The 21,356-nt window shown below is 38.3% G+C and overlaps 1 protein-coding gene and 1 long non-coding RNA gene across 3 annotated transcripts in view; one reads left to right on the top strand and one right to left on the bottom strand.

Moving 5' to 3' along the window:
* TRIM33 (tripartite motif containing 33) overlaps window positions 1–21,356 on the bottom strand; it is a 116,246-nt gene that overhangs the window by 52,295 nt on the left and 42,595 nt on the right. For both annotated transcript variants that reach the window (XM_077842786.1, XM_077842788.1), the window contains exons 2-4: window positions 11,669–11,787; window positions 11,127–11,271; window positions 10,833–10,965 (exon numbers count right to left, since the gene is read on the bottom strand). In XM_077842786.1, the coding sequence (XP_077698912.1) occupies window positions 10,833–10,965; window positions 11,127–11,271; window positions 11,669–11,787 (397 nt within the window). The remainder of the gene's footprint in view (window positions 1–10,832; window positions 10,966–11,126; window positions 11,272–11,668; window positions 11,788–21,356) is intronic.
* On the top strand, window positions 8,589–14,654 carry LOC144280593 (uncharacterized). The gene is made up of 3 exons (XR_013349015.1): window positions 8,589–8,695; window positions 10,126–10,199; window positions 13,266–14,654. It is a non-coding gene; the product is annotated as an uncharacterized LOC144280593 (long non-coding RNA).

Below are 21,356 nucleotides of genomic sequence, written 5' to 3'. Positions count from 1 at the left end.
CCATTTCAGTAAATTCAATCCTATCCTTCCACTTACTCTTAGTAACATACAAGCCAAAAATCTTGGTGTTGGTGATACCCCTCATATAACTCATACAAATGCAAATCCATACATCACAGTTTCAGGCATCAAATCCAACTTCAAAATATGTGTAGAATATGACCACATCTTACTATCTCCAATGTTAGCACTCTAGTCTAAGCTATCACTGTCTTGTCTAAATTACTGAAAACAGCCTTATCTCCTAATCCTATTTTTGCACCCCTTTAATCTTTCCTCATTGTAGATGGCAAGACCGTTTCAAAACAATAAAGTTAAATCATTCCACTGCTCAAAGCTTAAGTGTCCCACTAAGAGCCAGCAAGCATTCTTACAATGGCCCACAAAGCACTCAACAGTTGGCCATTTCTGCCCCTCTGACCTCACCTGATACCAATCTTCCTCTTGTTCATTCCATTCAGACTATGGAGCCTCAGAGAAATCAAGGATGCTACTATCTCTGGCCCTTGCCAGTTGCTTTCTCTATCTAAAACATGCTCTCTTGGGCCAAGTTTAAGTAGAGCTGCTCCCATTCTTCCTTCAGTCTCTACTCAAAGCCAACTTCATCATGGAAGCCTTTTGAAATCATCCTACTTAAAATAAAAACATAGGGCAGCCTGGGTGGCTCAGCGGTTTAGTGCCGCCTTCAGCCCAGGACGTGATCCTGGAGACCTGGGAGAGAGTCCCAGGTCGGGCTTCCTGCATGGGGTCTGCTTCTCCCTGCTTCTCCCTCCTTCTGTGTCTCTCATGAATAAATAAAATCTTTTTTAAAACTTAAATAAAATAAAATAAAAAAATCCACATGTCCACATATCCTGTCTCGACTTCTCAGCTTTATTTTTCTATATAACAATCAACATTTGATATATTACTTATTTGTCTGAGTCTTATGAAAAATTAGGTCCTTGCAGGCAATGAGTTTAATTTTTTTCACTGAAATATACCACGGCTAGCACTCAGTAGGCATACAATTATTTGCTGAATAAATGACCATGTAAATACTCTGCCCAAGGACAAGCCAAGGAGTATAATAAGAATAATTTCTTTTTTTTTTTAAGAATAATTTCTTTTTTTGTTAAAGTTTTTTAAATTAATGAGTGCCCTCGGTTCCCCTCTGCTTAACTTTCAATTTACCAATTCCTAATAAATCTCATTTTTCACCAGATGTGTCAAAAATTTGTGAATATTATTTTTTAAATGACCTAACAATACCAAATATATTAGAAGTAGTTCCACTTTTTCATTTTTTCCCTGGACATATCCTCAGTCTCCATGCTTCAGTTAAACTAACTACTATATAGATGTCATTCTGGACATTCCAATATTCACAATTCACCATTCACGTTCTTGGTTTACTAACATTTTTGTGGATCACACTAACAGCACTCCAGAAAGAGGTGCATGAGAGGCAGTTTCTGAATCCTTGTATGCTGAAAAATGTCTACCTCTCATTCTCACATTAATAATTCAGCTGTGGAATGGGCAACTGGCTGGCTCAGTTAGTAGAGCATGCCACTCTTGACCTTGAGGTTGTGAGTTTGAGCCCTATATTGAGTGTAGATTACTTAAAAATAAAAAAATCTTGAAAAATAAATTTACCTATAGAAACCTATGGTAAATCCTTTCCCTCTCAGCTCCCAACTTTTGAAATCACTGTTTCACCACTTTCGTCTATCTCCTTGTATTGCCACTTTTAAAGATCGATCCTATTTAGATTCCCATTTCATTACACGTTGCCTACTTTGGAAACTTTGCTGATCTTCACTTTAATCCACTGCATACTGTCATTCTATGGTGACATACACTTTTTTTGTGGGTCCCTTTTTACAATCAATGTATTTGGTACTAAACAGGTCATTTCAGACTGGCAACTCTAGGTTCTTAGGAGTGTTTCCTGTATTATTTGATCATTTCTTTTTCTGTAATTTGTATTGGCTGGCTGCTGGATATCTTGTAATTTTCTTATCTGTCTTTTCTCTTTTTGCTGTATTTTCTAGGATACTAACTAAAATTTATCTACCAAACCTGTTAATTTTTTATTTTAGCTATCATGCTACTAAGAGCTCTTTTTTTTTTCTTTTAATGAATTCTTTTTACAAAGATTCTATCCTATAGAATCCAGTACCTTTCAGGATGTCATCATTTTGACTTTACATTTCCTTTTGTTCCTATCTTATGCCTTTGCAGCCCTTTTATTCAGTGTCTTGGTCTCTTTCATGTGGGTGGCTATGTCAATCAGAAATATGTACTACCCAGCAGCCCAGGTGGCTCAGCGGTTTAGCGCCGCCTTCAGCCCAGGGCCTGATCCTGGAGACCTGGGATCAAGTCCCACATCACGCTCCCAGCATGGAGCCGGCTTCTCCCTCTGCCTGTGTCTCTGCCTCTCTCTCTCTCTCTCTCTCTGTTTCTCTGTTTCTGTGTCTCTCATGAATAAAAAAATAAAATCTTAAAAAAAAAAAGATGTACTACTGTAGTGACTTGTGACTAATAAAGATTCATTTAGGGAGACCTGGGTGGCTCAGTCGGTTAAGCATTTCACTTGTGATTTTGGGCTCAGGTGATGATTTCAGGGTCATGAGACTGAGCCCCATATAAGGCTCCATGTTTAGTGGGGAGTCTGCTTGGGATTCTCTCTCTGTCCCTCCCCTACTTATCCACAGGCTTGCTCTAAAATACAGAAATCTTTAAAAAAAAAAAATACAGACACACACACATTAGAGTTCATCTTTATCACTATAATATTTAGCGTGGAGGAAACAAAACTACAATTTTAAACTGTGTAAGTCAATAGCAATTACAGAATGAAACTAAATCTTTTTGATAACTTAAGATTCAATATAAGAATCTAAGAAAAGTACAACAAAATTGAACTAAGGAAAGAATAAAGATAGAACCATGAGAATTAGAACACTTTTAAAGAACAGAATAAGTGACTTCAATCACTCAAATAACCAATAAAAGACTCAAATCTATGGCCAAGGCTAATAAGGAAAACAGAAATAAACTAAGCTATATACAACATTACAAACAGATATAACCACGGATTTTTGTAAAATCTTAATGCCATTTAATTCTCACCAAATATGTTCTTAAAATTTCTAATGAGTAGATAATTTTCCAAGAAAATGTAAATTATCATAATCAGGTAACTGACTCAAGGAGAGAAGGGAAAGCTGACTTGATCAATAAGCATACAGGAAATTGAGACCCCTGAAGAACCAGTCCTAAAAGACCTTAAAGTCCAGGTAGGGAAAAGGAGTGGGGAAGATGAAGCAGAAAATGTTGCCTGCATTTATAGAAGCAGAGAGTTTACAACAGGATTTGCTACTATAAGAGCACAAGGAGGAGTTGACAAACGCTGTAATAAGTATAACCTTCACAAATAGGAAAGTCTGGCTTTTGTCTTAACTACTGAGAGTACTGAAATGTACTGCCTGATCAAAGTACCTGTGTTTACCTGGCATCTTGAGCTACATGAGAATGACATGGTGTATAGTGGGAGATTTTGGTCACACGGTATCAGCTCAACCTCAGGGAAGGGCTAGAGACAGGTCAGTCACATCACCAGTGAGCAATGTTCTATATGACAGAGCTCCAATAAAGATTCTAGACACCCAATAGAAGACTCAAATCTCTGGCCAGGCTAGAGAAAAGAAAAAAGAAAAAGAAAATAAACTCAGCTATACAACTTTCATAGCTATTGGTGAGGGGGGGGCATCAGATGATCCCCCTTGGTTTACAATATTCTCTGCATACTGCCATACATCATTGCTGGTAGGAGTTAATTATGTCCAAGATTCCACTGAAAGAAGATAACTGGAACCTCAACATTTGGAACACTCCTAGACTCTGTACCATGCATCTTTCCCTTGTATGATTTTAATCTCTATCCTTTCACTATCCTTCCAGTATGATAGTTCTCAGTGAGTTCTAGCAAATTATCTAACAATTCCAGCAAATTATTGAATCTCATGTAGCCTCAGGAAATCCTCAACTTACAATGAATGTCAGAAGGGTGGTTTGGGGGAGGGCATCTGCGCAGCTCAGTTGGCTAAGCATTTGACTCTTGATTTCAGCTCAGGTCGTGATCTCAGGGTCATGAGACAGAACCCTACACTAGGCTCCACAATGAGCATGGAAACTTCTTGGGAGACTTCTTGGGATATTCTCTCTCTCTCTCTCTCTCTCTCTCTCTCTCCTTCCCTCTGTCCCTCCTCTCTCTGTCTCTCTCTCAAAAAAAAAAGGAATGATCTGGATGCTCCTCAAATTCTGCACTTGGTATCAAATGTGAGAGGGCACTTATGCATTGTTCTCTAGATTCATAATTGGTATCAGAAATGGGATTCACTAGAATGATCCTGACTCACTGAAACATGAGGTTTGGGAAGAGGAAGGAAGACAGGACAAGGGTTTATGAACCTCTGATTCCTGGATAACTACCTCATCACTCATGGTACGAACTATAGCTGAAGTTACTAGAGGTAAGTTATCAATGGAATTTAGAAAGGTAGATGCAACTCCCCAGGAGTTGACTCCCTGGATAAATAAGGAAATGCAAGCCAATAAGAAACAATTATACAATCCTTTGGTTTTGGTTTTTTTTTTTTTTTTTTTTTCCAATCTTTTGGTTCTTGATTCTGAAGTAGCTAAAATGAACAGTGTTGGGACAGATACTAACACTGGGCAAAGCTTAGGTTTCAGCTATGAACTATGGCCACTGCTAGCCTCAGGGCCACTCCAAAGGGAAAAAGTATGGTGGGAAAAAAGAATCCTCATGAACTCTAGTCACAGAATGTACTCCAGGTTTAGGAAAAGACAAAACCAAGAAACTAATAAAAAGGAATATTTCACTTGTAGATCGATGCTTCTAAAAGAAAAACCTTTACTAAAATATTGTGAGAGTGATTACCTAAAGGCAGATCACTGGTTTTGAATGGTGCAAAATAGAAGAGCAATGTCTGAGCTGATGCAGGACCCACAACTCACTAGTGAACAACCACAGATGGATATACATAATTCAGACACACAGGAGGTCATTCCCAAGGGGATAGCTAACCCAGTGGACCAGATAAATGATCCCATAAAGTTTGCTGACCCTAAAATAGAGGAAGAGAACTGTTCTCCTATAAATGTGGATTCCCCAGAAGCAGTGGCTAATGTGCTTCTTTATGCAAGCCATGCTAGACTTGCATTATGAAGATCAGGATATTCACCTGCCGAGCATCCTCTTACTGAGATTATAGTAAGTACTGTGATTAAGGGGCACACTTCTACATGGGCACCCCATGCAACCTTACTGCTACAATATTTAGCAATGATCTGAGAAGTCTTATTAGATTTATTTTCTCAGATTCCCAATATGTGGTTTATAGATGCTGAGAAAATTAGAGATTCGAGTGAAAATAGGAAAACAAAGGGGAGAGTCAAGGTATTTAACACAGCAGGATGGAAATCTTCAGATGGCTACGTAAAAAAATGAGAATGAATAAAGCAGATATTGATGGGGTTGAAACAAGTATCTTAATGTAGTATGATTAGAAGTTGGATGGACCAATAAGAATCACTGCTGCTCCGCAAAATTAAAGGGCCCTAAAGAACTCTGCTGTATTTATACCAGTTCAGAGAAATTTTAAAAGCCAGAGGACAAAGAAGACCTGAAAAACCTGACCTGGAATTACCAAGGGTTACTGTCCAATAAATTAATCACACTGAATACTGAAAGAGAGGCCAGGGTATTCTGGTTCAACACCCAACTGGAGAATCAAGGTAATATGCGCTTGTGTGTGTGTAAAATAGCCAGGGAGTAGATAAAAGACATTTCTTTAACTCCTCAACATGAGAGCCCAATGCACTATAATTCTAAAATCTGTTGAAATCCTACTGGGGAGCTACAGTTGGATTCGGAAGAGACACAATAGTTGTAGGATTAAGGTAAAAATTTGGAATAGGGATCCCTGGGTGGCTCAGCGGTTTAGCACCTGCCATTGGCCCAGGGTGTGATCCTGGAGTCCTGGGATCAAGTCCCGCATCAGGCTCCCTGTATGGAGCCTGCTTCTCCCTCTGCTTGTGTCTCTGCCTCTCTCTCTGTCTCTCATGAATGAATGAATGAATGAATAAATAAAATAATTAATTAATTAATTAATTAATTAATAAAGGCAACTTGAACTCCAATAAAAGAAAAAAAATTTTTTTAATTTGGATTAAAGTTAGAATGCCTGAACAAACTTTCTGTGAAGTGGTTACTTCCCCTTTCCTTAACTGAATTATTGGGATAGATAATAGATATTATGTCAAACTGCTATTGTAAAACAGAAGGCATATAAATTCACCTTAAGGCCAGTATTAATCCCCCCAAAAAAGGGCCAGTATTGATTAGATATGCTAAGACAGGAACCACTGAAACTGAACCCACAAAAATTAATTTGAGACAGTATATGATACCTGGTGGATAAAGAGATTATCACTTTAATGACAAGCTGTAAGACAGACTACTGGTACCAATGAATTCTCTGAACAGTAACAAAGTATATGTAGCCTATGAAAAAGTGTATGGCTCATCAAACCTAACAGTAGACTATAAAGCTTGAATAAAGTAGTGCCCCCATAATATCAGCAGTCCCTGATTTTATTTCAATAGTAGAAAAATATATATAGCAGGCTATAAGAGTGATACTCAGTGACTGACCCTGCAAATGTTTTTTTCTGCCTTGATTTCCCCCCACGAAAAAGCCAACAACAATTTTCCTTCACATGGAAGGATCAACAATTTACATTTACTCTGTTGCCAAAGGATTACTTAAATTCACCAGGTTACTAGTATGAGACTAGAAAGGATACAAGATCTTGATGATACCATGACAATATCACAAACTAAAGATAAAGGTACAACTGACTTAAGTGCAACAAGGACACCTATGACCAGAAGAACATGTTGATAAATCCACCAGGTCCAAGGACCTGCCCAAACAAGTGAAATTCTTAGGAATAACCTAGGCAGGTGCCACCCTTAACATTCCACAAGTAAAGAAAAATAAATTGTTTTTGCCATCTATCCCTAAAACTGAACAAGAAAAGCCCAACGTTTGGTGGTATATTTGAATTGTGAAGGACACATACTCCACATATGGGAATACTAGTAGCATCAATCAATACAACTACCCAAAAGAAGGCTGTATTTGAATGGGATCCTGAACAAAGGCAGGCCATATCTTAACTGCAAAAAGCAGTGTGTTTCCCCATGCTCTTGGGCTCCTACAATACAAAGATCTGACTTGGGGACTTTGAGCAACACAAACTTATGTAGAATAAAATTTATGGCAAAAAGCCAATGAGTACCAGTCAGCAGCATTAGGGTTTTGGACCAGAAAATTTCTGGATACCATGCTAAAATATACGCCATTTGAGAGAAAATTACTAACTTGCTCTTGGGCATTAAGACTGACTCTATGACTAAAGGACATAATATAACTCTACAATGTGAAACATACACAATGTATTGAGCAATAGAGGAACATCCTAGTAAGAAAGGCAGTGCCCAGAGGAGTTCCACATAAAATAGAAATGGTTTGTTCAGGAACATGTGACCAGCACGATGCAGAGTTATTTATTGTATTTATGAGCAAACAGCCTCTTTTCCCCTAATGATGACTTTAAAACCACTTAAGGAGCTGCTGAATCCTAGAATCATATGTACCCTATGAACAGCTCTCTAAGAACAAAAAAAGAGAGCTGCTTGGTTGTCAACTATACTTCAAAACTGAATAAACTAATACATCGAAGAGAAAAGGGAAGGGAAGAGGGAAAGGAAGGGAAGGAGGAAGGGAAGGGGGAAGGGGAAGGGAAGGGAGCAGGGAAAGAAAGTGGGAAGAGAAGGGAAGAGAACGAAAACTAGTTTGTGGATTAACAGTTCCAAGGTGAACAGCATCCTATTTAGAAATCATTACTCCAACTGAAGACGATAACAAATCATATCAATGAGCTCAATGAGCTGAACATGCTGCTTTCCAAATAGGGTTTTTACTGAGCTCTGCAGTTGATGTCAGAAATGAGTGTAGTCGGGCACCTGGGTGCTTAGTCAGTTAAGCATCTGCCTTCGGCTCAGGTCATGATCCTGGGGTCCTGGAATTAAGTGTCACATTGGGCTTCCTGCTCAATGGGGAATCTGTTTCTCCCTCTGCCCCTCCTTCTACTTGTACTTGCTCTCTCTCCCTCTCGCTTATGAATATAATCTTTGAAAGAAGGAAGAGGGGCGCCTGGGTGGCTCAGTTGGTTGAGCATCTGCCCTTGGCTCAGGTCGAGATCCCGGGGTCCTGGGATCGAGTCCCACATCAGGCTTCCTGCGTGGAGCCTGCTTTTCCCTCTGCCTGTGTCTCTGCCTCTCTGTGTCTTTCATGAATAAATAAATAAAATCTTAAAAAAAAAAAAAGAAAGAAGGAAGAAATGAGGGTAGTCTTGTGAGTTGTTTGCTAACTTTGTACAGATGATGAAGAGAGAAGACTCCACTATGACTCAATAATGTATGCTATATGGAACACCTGAAACTTCAGCTACAGGGGAACCACTGAAAGGTGTTTTAAAAAGGGAGTGAAGGGTGAGGAAGGACTCCATTTTAGCAAAATAACCCTGACAGCAATGTGGACAGAATTAATTTGACAAGGTAAAACTCAAAGCAAGAAGACCAACTCTAAGTGTGCTGTAGTAAGAGGAACCTAGGGTTTTATTTTATTTTTTTAAGATTATTTATTTATTTATTGAGAGAGAGAGGCAGAGACACAGGCAGAGGGAGAAGCAGGCACCATGCAGAGAGCCTGACGTGGGACTCGATCCAGGGTCTCCAGGATCACGCCCTAGGCTGCAGGCAGCGCTAAACCACTGGGCCACCGGGGCTGCCCAAACCTAGGGTTTCAAAGTGCAATGACAGGGGGACCTGAGTGGCTCAGTCTGTTAGCGCCCAACTCTTGACTTCAACTCAGGGTCATGAGATTGAATCCCACATCGGGCTCTGTTCTGGGCTGGGCATAGAGCCTGCCTGAGATTCCATCTCCCCCTCCTTCCTCTGCCCAACCCCTTCACCCCTTGCACTGGGGAGTGTGTGTGCACACGCACGCACATGCTCTCTCTCTCTTTCAAATAAATAAAGTGCAATGACATGAGTTCTACAAGAGTCTATCCTGGAAAAAATATACAATATAAAATATAAAATCATCTCTTTAATCGAGAGAGGATTAAAACTTAAAACCAAGTGGTAAAGGAAATGGTGAGGAAAAAAGAAGGATCAGGCAGGGCTAACCTCTGAGGGAAGAACAGTTGAAGCTATTCTTTCATGGGAAAAAGGATGCCATCTTCCTTCTCTTTTTGCTTCTCACCAATAATTTAAAAAGCATAAGTAACCCAAGGGCTCAAAGATCTGACCTACAGCTGTAAGAATGGCAATCTGTCTTGAGATTATTACAAAAACAATCAATGGTAAAATCTGGCCCTGAGGAGAAGGCATCCATAAGATTAGTCACATGAAGCGAAATATTAGCCAACTTGCAGGTAAGATTAAACATTCGGGAAAACAAAAACAAAAACAAAAACATTCGGGGACAAATTAAAGTTACAAAAGTTTAAAGCAGCAATTCTAAACAAATGTTCTATAGTACAGTAAAAAAGAACAAACACCATTAATTTTATTTGGTCAAGTTTGAGAGATTCCATATCCTGTGTCTGTATCCATATGCCATATGGAAGAAAATAAGCATATGGGTTTAAAATAGATCCAACTGCTTGTGTTCAAACCCAGGCTCTACTACTTAAGGTGAGAACCTATACAGATTTACTGAAGCTTTCTGCAAGTAGGCTCCCTCACCTTTTTAAAATAACACTTCTTGGATAGTTGGTGTGAATTAAACAAACATGCAGCATTCAAAAAAGTACCTCGCCCAAACTACAATAATTGTTAGCTATTAGGGCTAATGTATTCCCTCTTTAAGAGGATTCTAAGGAATTCCAATGAACTTAAGGAATTAAAAGCACTAAGACACTCTATAGTTAAACACATTTAAATGTGATTAATCCTACTTAACCTACCCTTTTTTTGGGCAGGAGATCCATAAAACCTATTTCCATCAAATCAGCAGAAGTGTCATAAGAACACTTGAGAAAAGGCAGAACTATGGGTAAGCAAGAGCATCTTTTAAACTACAATACAACTTAATAGAAACTGGGAATTTTGCTAGAAGACAATTATACTCCTGACTAGAAATTTCAGTATGTTTCCAGAATAGTTCTAATGTAACAGACTAGTTAATAAGCGAAAACTACTGAATTCTGAGTGTATAACAGGGTTAGAATAGAAAGCTAGGTCTTACAAAATTAGTAATTCTGCTTGCTTATTTACGCAGTTTGCAGAAAAACGAGATTTATATCTAACATGAAACCAGTATATTTATGCTTTGATGTTAAAATGTGTATCAGCCATATTCACAGGAATATTACCTTTTCAGGTTACAGCCCAGAGCCTAAATACCACAGAATACTTGAAAAAAGCTTATTTGAACCAGAAGCACAGCAAATAAATTAATACAATTCCTTTCGCAAAACCAAATGTAATGATACATTTTTAACAAATTTTCATAAGACAATTAGATTTGAATGTGGAAACCATTAAATAGTTCATGAAAAACATCTTGCTTTAAGAAATAAAATATATGAAAATGAGAAAATGCTAGCAAACAAAATTATGAATTAATTTAATAATTTTATAAAACATCTTAATAATATTTCGTGTTAAGCGATTATGACTTCTGTACCTATGTTCTTTGTGTTCCAATAGCTGACAGTCTCTACATGTCAATCTATCACATGTTTCACAGAAAAGTTTCAATTGTTCTTGTTTGTGTACAGGGCAGAAAACAGGGCGCTGACCAGATGCTCCAACAGATTCTGCAGTAAAATAAAACATATAGTTTTAAACTAAAAATTTTTATCTAACTTTCTAAATTCTTATTAATATTGATGTCCAAAGCATATAAAGAATAAATAGAAATGCTGTGAGGTAAAGGAGATTAATAGTATATTAATCATTAAAACTGCTTCTATCTTACCTGAGACATCTTCTTTCTTCCTGATCAAGTGATCTTTAGTGAATTTTACTCTTTGATGTGCTTCAATACATGTCTTACATAGCCACTCTCCACATTCTACACAAAAGCCAACTGCACTTGCATTGTCTTCACAACTAGTACATACCTAAAAGAGGAAACAAATACTAATCTACATCAAATTTACAAAATATAAATCCACAAAATAAAAACTTTCTGACCTGCTCTCAAATATACTAAATGACTAGAATAAAATTTTGTTATCCACTTATCTTCAATAAAAACCTTTTCCTTCCATATCAAAAATTCAAGTAAGTAAAAATCTAAGTTTTGTAACACAAAAACCATATATAAGATTTGAATTTTTAAGTAATAACTTTTCATCTAATCAGTTACGAGAGTATAAAAAAGAATTAAGATCCTTATTTTCAACTGGAAAAATAGAATTATATCTGAACTACTCTAAATTATGTAACTATCCAAATAGATTATTTACATTTCAATATCAAGATAAGAATATAAAGAAAAACTAATAAGAAGCATACCTGTTCTGATTTCTCATCAGAACTGCTAGGAGCTTCAGATGTATCTTTCACAAAATAATTATCCACAAGGTCTATCTGTCTGCATTCTTGGCGGCATACTGGGCACCGTATTACACCAACTACAACACAAAACAACAACATTAAATATTCCTCAAGAAAAAATAAGGAAACTGTGCATTATGCCCCTATGAAAAGCATTCATTCATATGTCACAGACAAGACCAAAGAAATGAACATTAAGAGTTGAGTAAAATAAATCCACTGAGTTATTCCATTGGGGAGGGGGGAATGATACCCTATTTAGAAAGAGAAAACAAGCATTTATACAAAAAAAAAAAAAATCTAAAAGTGGTTTATTACAATGTGTTAGTCAGATAATGGCTTCCAAAGATATCCAGATCTTAATCTCTGGAACCTGTCAGAGTCACTTTATACAGCAAAGGCAACCTCTCGGGTATGATTAAATTAAGGCTGTTGAGATGGGAACATGCTGTCCTGGATTATTTGGGGGGGACCCTATATGTCATCTTTCAAGAGGGAGGCTGAGGAAGATTAGACTATAGAAAAGGGAAAGATGGCTAACAATGGAAGCAGAGATTGGAGTCATATACTTTGGGGATGAAGCAGTAAGACAAGAAATACAAGTGGCCACTGTAAACTAAAAAGACAAGGAAATGGGTTTTCTCCTTTTCAGAGCCTCTAGAAGGAATCAAATGAGACTACACTTTGACTCCAGCAGACATTGTGACTATAGCCCAGTAAAACTGGCAATAGTGAATGTGTGTTATTTTAAGCCACCCAGTCAATGGCAATTTTGTTACAGCAGCAACAGAAATAACAAAATCTATCATCTTAAAAATTCTGAATTGGTTCAGAACTACTTGAACTCACTTTCATGTGGGATGAAAGATCACATGTGCCTAAACCTCCTAGTGTTCTAGCATCTATCAGAAGAAACAAACCTATGGAAGTTAAAGTTAAAAACGAAAAAACAGCAATGCACTCAACACAACAAACTACTGTCAGCCATAAAACAACGGATATAGTAAAAATGACACAATCCTTACTTTCAAGAAAGGGTTCAAGATTAGAATGTAATATATATAGTTTATACCATGTACAACTATAGAAAGCATCATATGTATACGTAGATTAGAATATAAACAGAATCCCAAGAATTGTTAAGTATACAAATTACAGAACCTGAAGAAGTAGTTCCAATGGAAAACAGAAACTTAGACACAGTGTTACTCTAAAAGTAGGAATTTCAGGGGGCACCTGGGTGGCTCAATCCACTGAGCATATGAATATGACTCTTGGTTTCCACTCAGGTCATGATCTGGCTCCAAGCTGGGGGTGGTGCTTGAGATTCTCCCTTCCTTTCCCTCTGCCCCACCACCACCTGACCCCTGCTCACAGGTACACACGCTCACTCTCTCAAATAGATGATAGATAAGTAGGAACATCAATCTCTCAGTAGACATATATACTGTTAAAATAAACTAAAAGTTATATATCTGAAAACAAAATGTAGTTTTTATAATATAAAGTGCATATAAAGATCCTGCTCAACAGAAATACGTAATTTTTTTTTCAGATTTTACTTTATTCATGAAAGACAGAGAGAGAGAGATGCAGAGACACAGGCAGAGGGAGAAGCAGGCTCCCCACAGGGAGCCCAATGCAGGATTCGATCCCAGGACCCCAGGATCACGCTCTGAGCCAGAAGCAGATGCTCAACCGCTGAGCCCCCAGGCGTCTCTAAAAGTAACTTTTCAAGTCAAAAGAAGAAACAGTATTGGAAAGAGAAAGGAGGAAAAGGGATATAAATATTTATTCATTTGAGTTGGCACTGAGTTAGAAACCTTCCAAAGAAACACAGAGTACAAAAAAATAAAAGAAGAGTACAATAAAACAAGGAAGTAAGTGTAAGTAATTGTAGGAGCAAAACTACGGGAGCAACTAACGTCTCACAATAAATTAAGCTTTCACTGAAGAGGTCACACTTAAACACTGGTCTTGAAAAATTAACATTCGTTTACTAGTGTGCAGGCAAGTTTATTTTGCTGACCTTGGTTCTTCAAATCCTGTACATTCCTAAGGAAGGCCTATCTCCAACACTGGCCCTCAAATAGCTCCTATGACATGACCTCTAACTCTCAGAATATTCTGCCTGATAAGACTGTTGTATGCCTGAGGCCTTGGGCCATGCTGTATTAAGTTTGACCTCTAAAGGTGGATGGAGACTCAGCAGGTAGTGTGAGTTCTACGGAGGAGGCACCCCTATGTGACCATTCACCAATCAAAACCCTAGACACGGAGGCCCAGACAAGCTTTCCTGATTGGCAACACTCCTGCATATTGTCAGACATAGTTACTCTAAAACCAAGCATCTCCTTGAGCAACTACACTGAAAGGAGACATCTTGAAGCTTGTGCTTATTTTCTCCTGGACTTCATACCATGCACCTTTTCTCTCCTTGAAACAAAATGCAACCATGAGAATAATCAATCCTTCCAATATATCACTGAGCCTGAGGGTGACTCCAAACTTGGCTAGGAAAAGAAGAAACAGTATGCAAAAACAACAGTAAGTACAAAGTTCACAAATGAAAAAAAAGGGCTATAAAAGATAGAAAAATGTTCACACATACATAAGCATATGTAAGATATTGAAAAAGTTAAGAAATTGGCAGCATTTAACAAAGGAATATTTTTGTTGAAGGATACAAAAGATGGAGAGACATTCTGTTCTAAGCAAGAAACAATATTATAAAAGTATCCATGGGGCTCCTGGGTGGCTCAGTTGGTTAAGCCTCTGCCTTCGCTCAGGTCATGATCTCAGGGTCCTGGGACAGAGATCTGAGTCAGGCTCCCTGCTGTGCAGGGAGTCAGCTTGTCCCTCTCCCTCTGCTATGCTTGTTCTCTCTCATGCTCTATCTCTCTCAAATAAATACATAAAATCTTTTAGAGTATCCATCATACCCTACCCGTGTAAGTGAATAATTTCATGTACATCTTTGTCTTTCTGGGGACGCCTGGATGGCTCAAGGTTTGGCACCTGCCTTTGGCCCAGGGCGTGATCCTGGAGTCCCGAGATCAAGTCCCACATCGCACTCGCTGCATGGAGCCTGCTTCTCCTTCTGCCTGTGTCTCTGCCTCTCTCTCTCTCTATGAATAAATATATAAAATTTTAAAAAAATCTTTGTCTTTTTAAACCCAATAAACTGATTCTCAGATTCTTAAAAGTACTTCAATCTAGCAAGTAGGCATCACAGTTATAACAAAAATTCATCTATATCTCATCTCAAATCCCCATTAAAGTAATATTAAGGAATTTGGAAGATAAAATATCTACAAAGATGAAGGCAAAGGAAAGAGCAAAGCACTCAATTCAGTATATATGCAATTTTAAGAAATGTAGAAGCAAAATGAAACGAACACTGCAAAAGAAACCCAACCAAAAGTACACCAGGAATGAAAAATACATCAGAGAAATACTCTTATTTGCCATAAAAATTTTCAGACAAGGCTGGATTTCAGAAATTTGAGGCATGAAAGAAGTTCCAATGAGAGAGAAGAATAAATTAAAGTCCACAGGTATCAGCAAACCCCATTCCTAGGCTGACTACTTACACCTGACAGATTACCCAGCAGCTAAGGTGTCTTACCACCAAAACCAAAAGAGCTGAAGCTTCTTCAGGGATCATTCTGCTATCTGCTTCTATTTTTTTAAAATTTTATTTACTTATTCATAGACACAGAGAGAGAGAGAGGCAGAGACACAGGCAGAGGGAGAGAAGCAGGCTCCATGCAGGGAGCCTGATGTGGGACTCGATCCCGGGTTTCCAGGATCACACCCCAGGCTGCAGGCGGCGCCAAACTGCTGCACCAACGGGGCTGCCCTGCTTCTATATTCAATAAATTTAAAAATTATATATATGTTTGCTTTGAAAATGAGAGCCATTTTCCATTTGAGTTTATAAAGTAAGTATTATCCTTGTAATTAGTATAGATGAGTGTGCTCCTGACTCAATCATTGAGTGCTGGTTGTCATGATGAGTTCTGATCATTACATAAAACTAAAACCCAAACTCCAAAACCAAAGCTGCTGATTAACTTTATGCATAACATCCCTAGAACGGATTTCATTACTTCAAAGTTCAAGTTCTGACAGACCCATTCAGGCCTATTAGTTTCTTTTTAAATGACAATTTACTACAGTGTGTAATTATGGGGGATGTAGGGGAAATAGGGGAAGGAAGACACTTTTTAGAAAATACACAAGTCTACAAATCAGTTTATCTCCACAGTGTTAAGAGAAATTTAGCTTCAATAAGTTGACTGGTATGAACTTCCATTCAAGAATGATGGCTAAACAGATATGGAAAAGACCATCTGAAATGGCCAAACACAGAAATAACTAAAATACAACAAATTAATAGGTACTTTGAAAAATATATACCTAAGTCCCCAACCTAAAAAAGGCAAAACTAACATGCCAGAAACAAAAGGGAACTCAAAGTTCAAGTGATCCAGTATCAGCTGATGCAAGTGGGTCAACAGGGGTTATAAGTATTACTACTGGGAACAGGAAGTATGACAAAAGTTAAAAGGTGAACTTGAACCCCTTCCATAAGACCATGGGGCAGGCTTTAAGTGCCCTACAACCTAAAATTTTTACCAACCCTAGAGTCATCCACAAGACGTCAGGACACCAAATAAGCTTTACGCATAGATATACAAGCAAATTTTGTGCTATCTGAACAGTACACACAAAGGCCAAGTCAAGAAACTAGTAAGAAGCTTACCTGGGAGCTTCCAAGTTGTTGAACTCATGGAGATTACGGGAGAGGCACACTTAGAGCATGGAAGCTTCACATCCCTTCCCACATACCCTGCCCTGTGGATCTCTTCCTCTTGGCTGTTTCTGTGTTATAACATTTTATAATAAGCTGGAAATCTATCTAGTGCTGGATGACTATAGGGAAGTTCATGATACAACTTCCAGCCCTGTACCCTCACACCCTGGCCCCAGTTTTCCTGAGACTTCAGAAACTGAATGGAAAATTGGGAGTAAATCTACCACAAATAAGAAGGAGCTCAAGGAATTCAGTCCAACATACTACTCTGGTCATCCTCCTCAAGGCTTAAGTCAACATTTCTCTTCTGCTCTCTATCCTAAAATCTTTTTATTTTTTTTTTTAAGATTTATTATATTAGGGATGCCTGGGTGGCTCAGCGGTTGAGCGTCTGCCTTCAGCTCAGGGTGTGATCCTAGAGTCCCGGGATTGAGTCCTATATCAGGCTCCCTGCATGGAGCCTGCTTCTCCCTCTATGCCTCTGCCCCTCTCTCTGTCTCTCAGAATAAATAAAATCTGGATCCCCGGGTGGCGCAGCGGTTTGGTGCCTGCCTTTGGCCCAGGGCGCGATCCTGGAGACCCGGGATCGAATCCCACGTCGGGCTCCCGGTGCATGGAGCCTGCTTCTTCCTCTGCCTGTGTCTCTGCCTCTCTCTCTCTCTCTCTCTGTGTGACTATCATAAATAAATTTAAAAAAAAATTAAGAAAAGAATAAATAAAATCTTAAAAAAAAAAAAAGATTTATTTTAGTGAGAGAAAATGTGGGCTCCAGGGAGGGCCCAAGGGAGAGATCTCAAGCAGGCTTCTCACTGAGCATGGATGGAGCCCAGCCCAGGGCAATCTCACCACCATGAGATCATGACCTGAGCCAAAATCAGAAGTCAGATGCTTAACTGAGCCATCCAGGTGCCCCCCCCCCCCCAAGTTCAAATTCTTATTTTAAAACCTCTTCAGGGACAGCCCGGGTGGCTCGGTTTAGTGCCACCTTCAGCCCAGGGCCTGATCCTGGAGCCTGCTCTCCCTCTGCCTGTGTCTCTGTCTCTCTCTCTCTCTCTTTTTCTTTCTCTGTGTGTCTCTCATGAATAAATAAAATAAAATCTTTTATAAATAAATAAAAATAAATAAAACCCCTTCATTAACCAACTCAGAACTCTTAAAAAAAATGTCCTCATATATACTTCTCTTTCTGGGATTCCTATTAAGATGAATTCACATATTCATTCAACAACAAAAAAAAAGAAGCTTCTCTGGAACCTTACAAACACAAAACTATCTCATTAGAATACCTCTCAATCCAGGGCATAAGTGGGACATCAACTTAGGACAGGCTCACAAAATAAAATTACAATGCATGAGGGAACCCAGTAAGAGTGAATCAACAAACACTATTAAGGCAAGAAATAAAAACCTAAACCACAGAAAATAAAACAATTTGAAAAAGAACTCAACAATGTGTAAGGTGTTGAGAGATAAAGGAACAAACAGAATCTATGAAAATAGAGCTAAAAAAGAATCACAGAGAAATACAAATTATAGAGAAATTCAGTTTACTGAATAAACTCAAAACACAAGTTAAATAGTAAGCAAGAGATAACTGAATAGAAAATTAATGAATTAGAAGACAGATATGAAGAAATCACACAGAATTCAGCAAAGAGATAAAGAAGGAACTACAAAAGAAAATAAGAAAGCTAAAGAGCTGAATGAGAAACTCTAGTTTCAAACATAGTAAAGAGGGAGGAAAAACTCTTACTGTTAGTTATTATATACAAGACAATTAGATTGATAGCAGATCTCATTAGTAAAAAGCAATGAAAAAAGTAACAGGGGTATCTTGAAAGCTTCTAGAGAAAGTAAGTCAATTTAGCAATTTAAATCCTGATAATGTCACTAATCAAAAGCAAGTTAAATTTTCAGACATAACAATACTGCTCATTGTTACAAGAATAAAGCTGTAAATTTGACCATATAAAACTGCCAATTTTAGACTATGTATGCCCTGCAAACACGGTAATTTTACACAATTTAACTTACTATTGACTTTAAGAACATGGAAAATATTTAGGGGTGCCTGGCTGGCTCATGAGTAGAGCATGCAACTCCTGATCTCAGGGTCATGAGTTTGAGCCCCATATTGGGCACAGAGTTTATTTCAATAAAAATTTTTTTAAAAAGTAGGAAGGGGATCCCTGGGTGGCGCAGCGGTTTGGCGCCTGCCTTTGGCCCAGGGCGCGATCCTAGAGACCCGGGATCGAATCCCACATCGGGCTCCTGGTGCATGGAGCCTGCTTCTCCCTCTGCCTGTGTCTCTGCCTCTCTTTCTCTCTGTGTGACTATCATAAATAAATAAAAATTTTAAAAAAAAAAAAAGTAGGAAAATGTTGAGACACAAAAAATAATCTGCAAAGTCATTAATAAAACATGTCTATATCTAAATATGCATGAGTTAAAAATATATATAAATATTAATTTAGGAAGATAAATAACATGAAATTAAAATATCAAACTATAATAATATGGTCTCTTATAATTAAGCTATACCTTTAAAAAGTCATTCTAAATACAGTATGAAGGGAAAATTGAGAGACTAAGTGTCAACTAAAAAGGTAAGGGGTGCCTGACTAGCTCAGTCAGTTAAGCATCTGACTCTTGATCTCAGCTCAGGTCTTGATCTCAGGGTCGTGAGCTGGGTATGGAGCCTACTTTAAATAATTCATTAAGGTTAAATCTTGCCATTATAAAATATAAGTGAGGCATCAAAATTCAACTGCATAAAGTACAGTCAAGTTGTTGGAAAGAAAAATAACTGTACAAACTTTCTTAGCCAGCCAATCACAAGTGTCCGAAGCTAAGACTTAAGTTTAGTATCATGCTTAAGTGTGTTCTAAAGACCACAGTTTGAAAACAATTATTATAAAATACCAGAAGAAATTCTAGGAATATCTACTCTACTGGCTGCCACCATTTTTTCAATTTGATTCACAAAAATTGGCTGATAAGACTAGTGGGGACACAGGGACTCTCTGCTACCACATATCCCCTGTCTTGTTTCTCAGTCCAACTTTGCTCTTCCTACTTCTGGCCTTCACCAGTAAGAATTTTAACCTGCCTGTTTGAGAATGAAGGTTGTGCTGAGGATAGGAGACAATCATGACCAAATTATATCTATTTTTTAAAAGATTTTATTTATTTATTCATGAGAGACACAGAAAGAGAGAGAGAGAGGCAGAGACACAGGCAGAGGGAGAAGCAGGCTCCATGCAAGGAGCCTGACATGGGACTCAATCCCAGGTCCCCAGATCAGGCCCTGGGCTGAAAGCAGCACTAAACCGCTGAGCCACCTGGGCTGCCCACCAAATTATATCTAAATTTGCATTACTATAAGGTTTTACTGTAAGACCAGTTAGTATTTACTTTGAAATTTTTATGTTTCAGTTTACTTAGTGCTCATACATAACCTCTCTGCGAAGTAGTTTCAATTAGTATCTTCACTTCAAAGGTGAGGAAATTGAGCTTCAGAGAAATCAGGTAATGTTCTCAAGGTCACTGGACACTGTAAATGGGGAGGGGGGATTTTAAGATCTAAAACCACGATATCGGAATCAATAATCCATGCTTTTAAAACCTATACTAAAGAGGCTAATTAAAAGGCTGATCCATTAGTAATGAAGTAAGACACTAAACTAAGGCAGTCATAATAGAAATACAGAGGATAAATTAGAGGCAGAATCAACTGTTTAATGAATAACTGCATGGTGATGGAGAGGTAGCAGTTACAGCAAAGCAAAAAATTAGAAATTCTAGATGATTTACAAGTTTCTGGCATGGATAATTACACAATTACTCAAAATAAGGGAAAGGGGAAAAAGTGAGGGAAAAGTAATTTTAGCCAAAATGTAATGAATATGTTTCAGATAGACTGTGTTTAACTAGCATAGTTTTGCAGCTGAAGCGTCTAGAAAGAACCATCAGCATATAACTAGTTAAAATCTGAAGCACAGTTATGATTAGCAAGGGGTGATCAAAGACAGTATGATATCTTTCAATATACTGATATTTATGGTCAAGCAGAAGAAAAGGACTTCACAGATTCAAGACACAGATTTCAACATTTACAATTGTAAATCCCAAGAAGTACATTTTACATTAAAAGCCAGTAAGGACCACCTGGCTGATTCAGTCCACAAAGCATGTAACACTTGATCTCAGGGTTGTGAGTTCAACCCCTACATTGGATACAGAGATGATTTAAAACTAAAATATTTTAAAGTAGGTTCCATGCTCAACATGGGGCTTGAACTCACAACCCTGAGATCAAGAGTCATGTGCTGGGCAGCCTGGGTGGCTCAGCAGTTTAGCGCCGCCTTCAGCCCAGGGCCTGATCCTGGAGACCCGAGATCGAGTTCTATGTCAGCGCTCGGCATGGAGCCTGCTTCTCCCTCTGCCTGTGTCTCTGCCTCTCTCTCTCTCTCTCTCTCTCTCATAAATAAATATTAAAAAGAAAAAAGAGTCATTTGCTCTACTGACTGAACCATCCAAACACCCCAAAAATAAAATCTTGAAGGAAAAAAGCCAGTACAAACACACATATGCATAACTGAAATAAATGAGAATCAAACAGAAGTCAATTACAAAACAAACAAATACTTTTTCTATTAATTCCTCATGATTAACTTGTCATCACTGTACCAATTTACTTTTAAAATTATATTCTATTCCTAGGGGTGCCTGAGTAGCTCAGTGTGTTGAGCACCTGACTGCTGGTTTCAGTTCAAGCCGTGATCTCATAGGTCATGGGATATGAGCACCAGGTCAGGCTCCTCACTC

This window comes from Canis aureus, chromosome 12 (assembly GCF_053574225.1).
Source record: "Canis aureus isolate CA01 chromosome 12, VMU_Caureus_v.1.0, whole genome shotgun sequence".
Taxonomy (NCBI): domain Eukaryota; kingdom Metazoa; phylum Chordata; class Mammalia; order Carnivora; family Canidae; genus Canis; species Canis aureus.
Note: the sequence above shows the minus strand (reverse complement) of the source record. Positions and strands in the feature narration are given on the sequence as shown.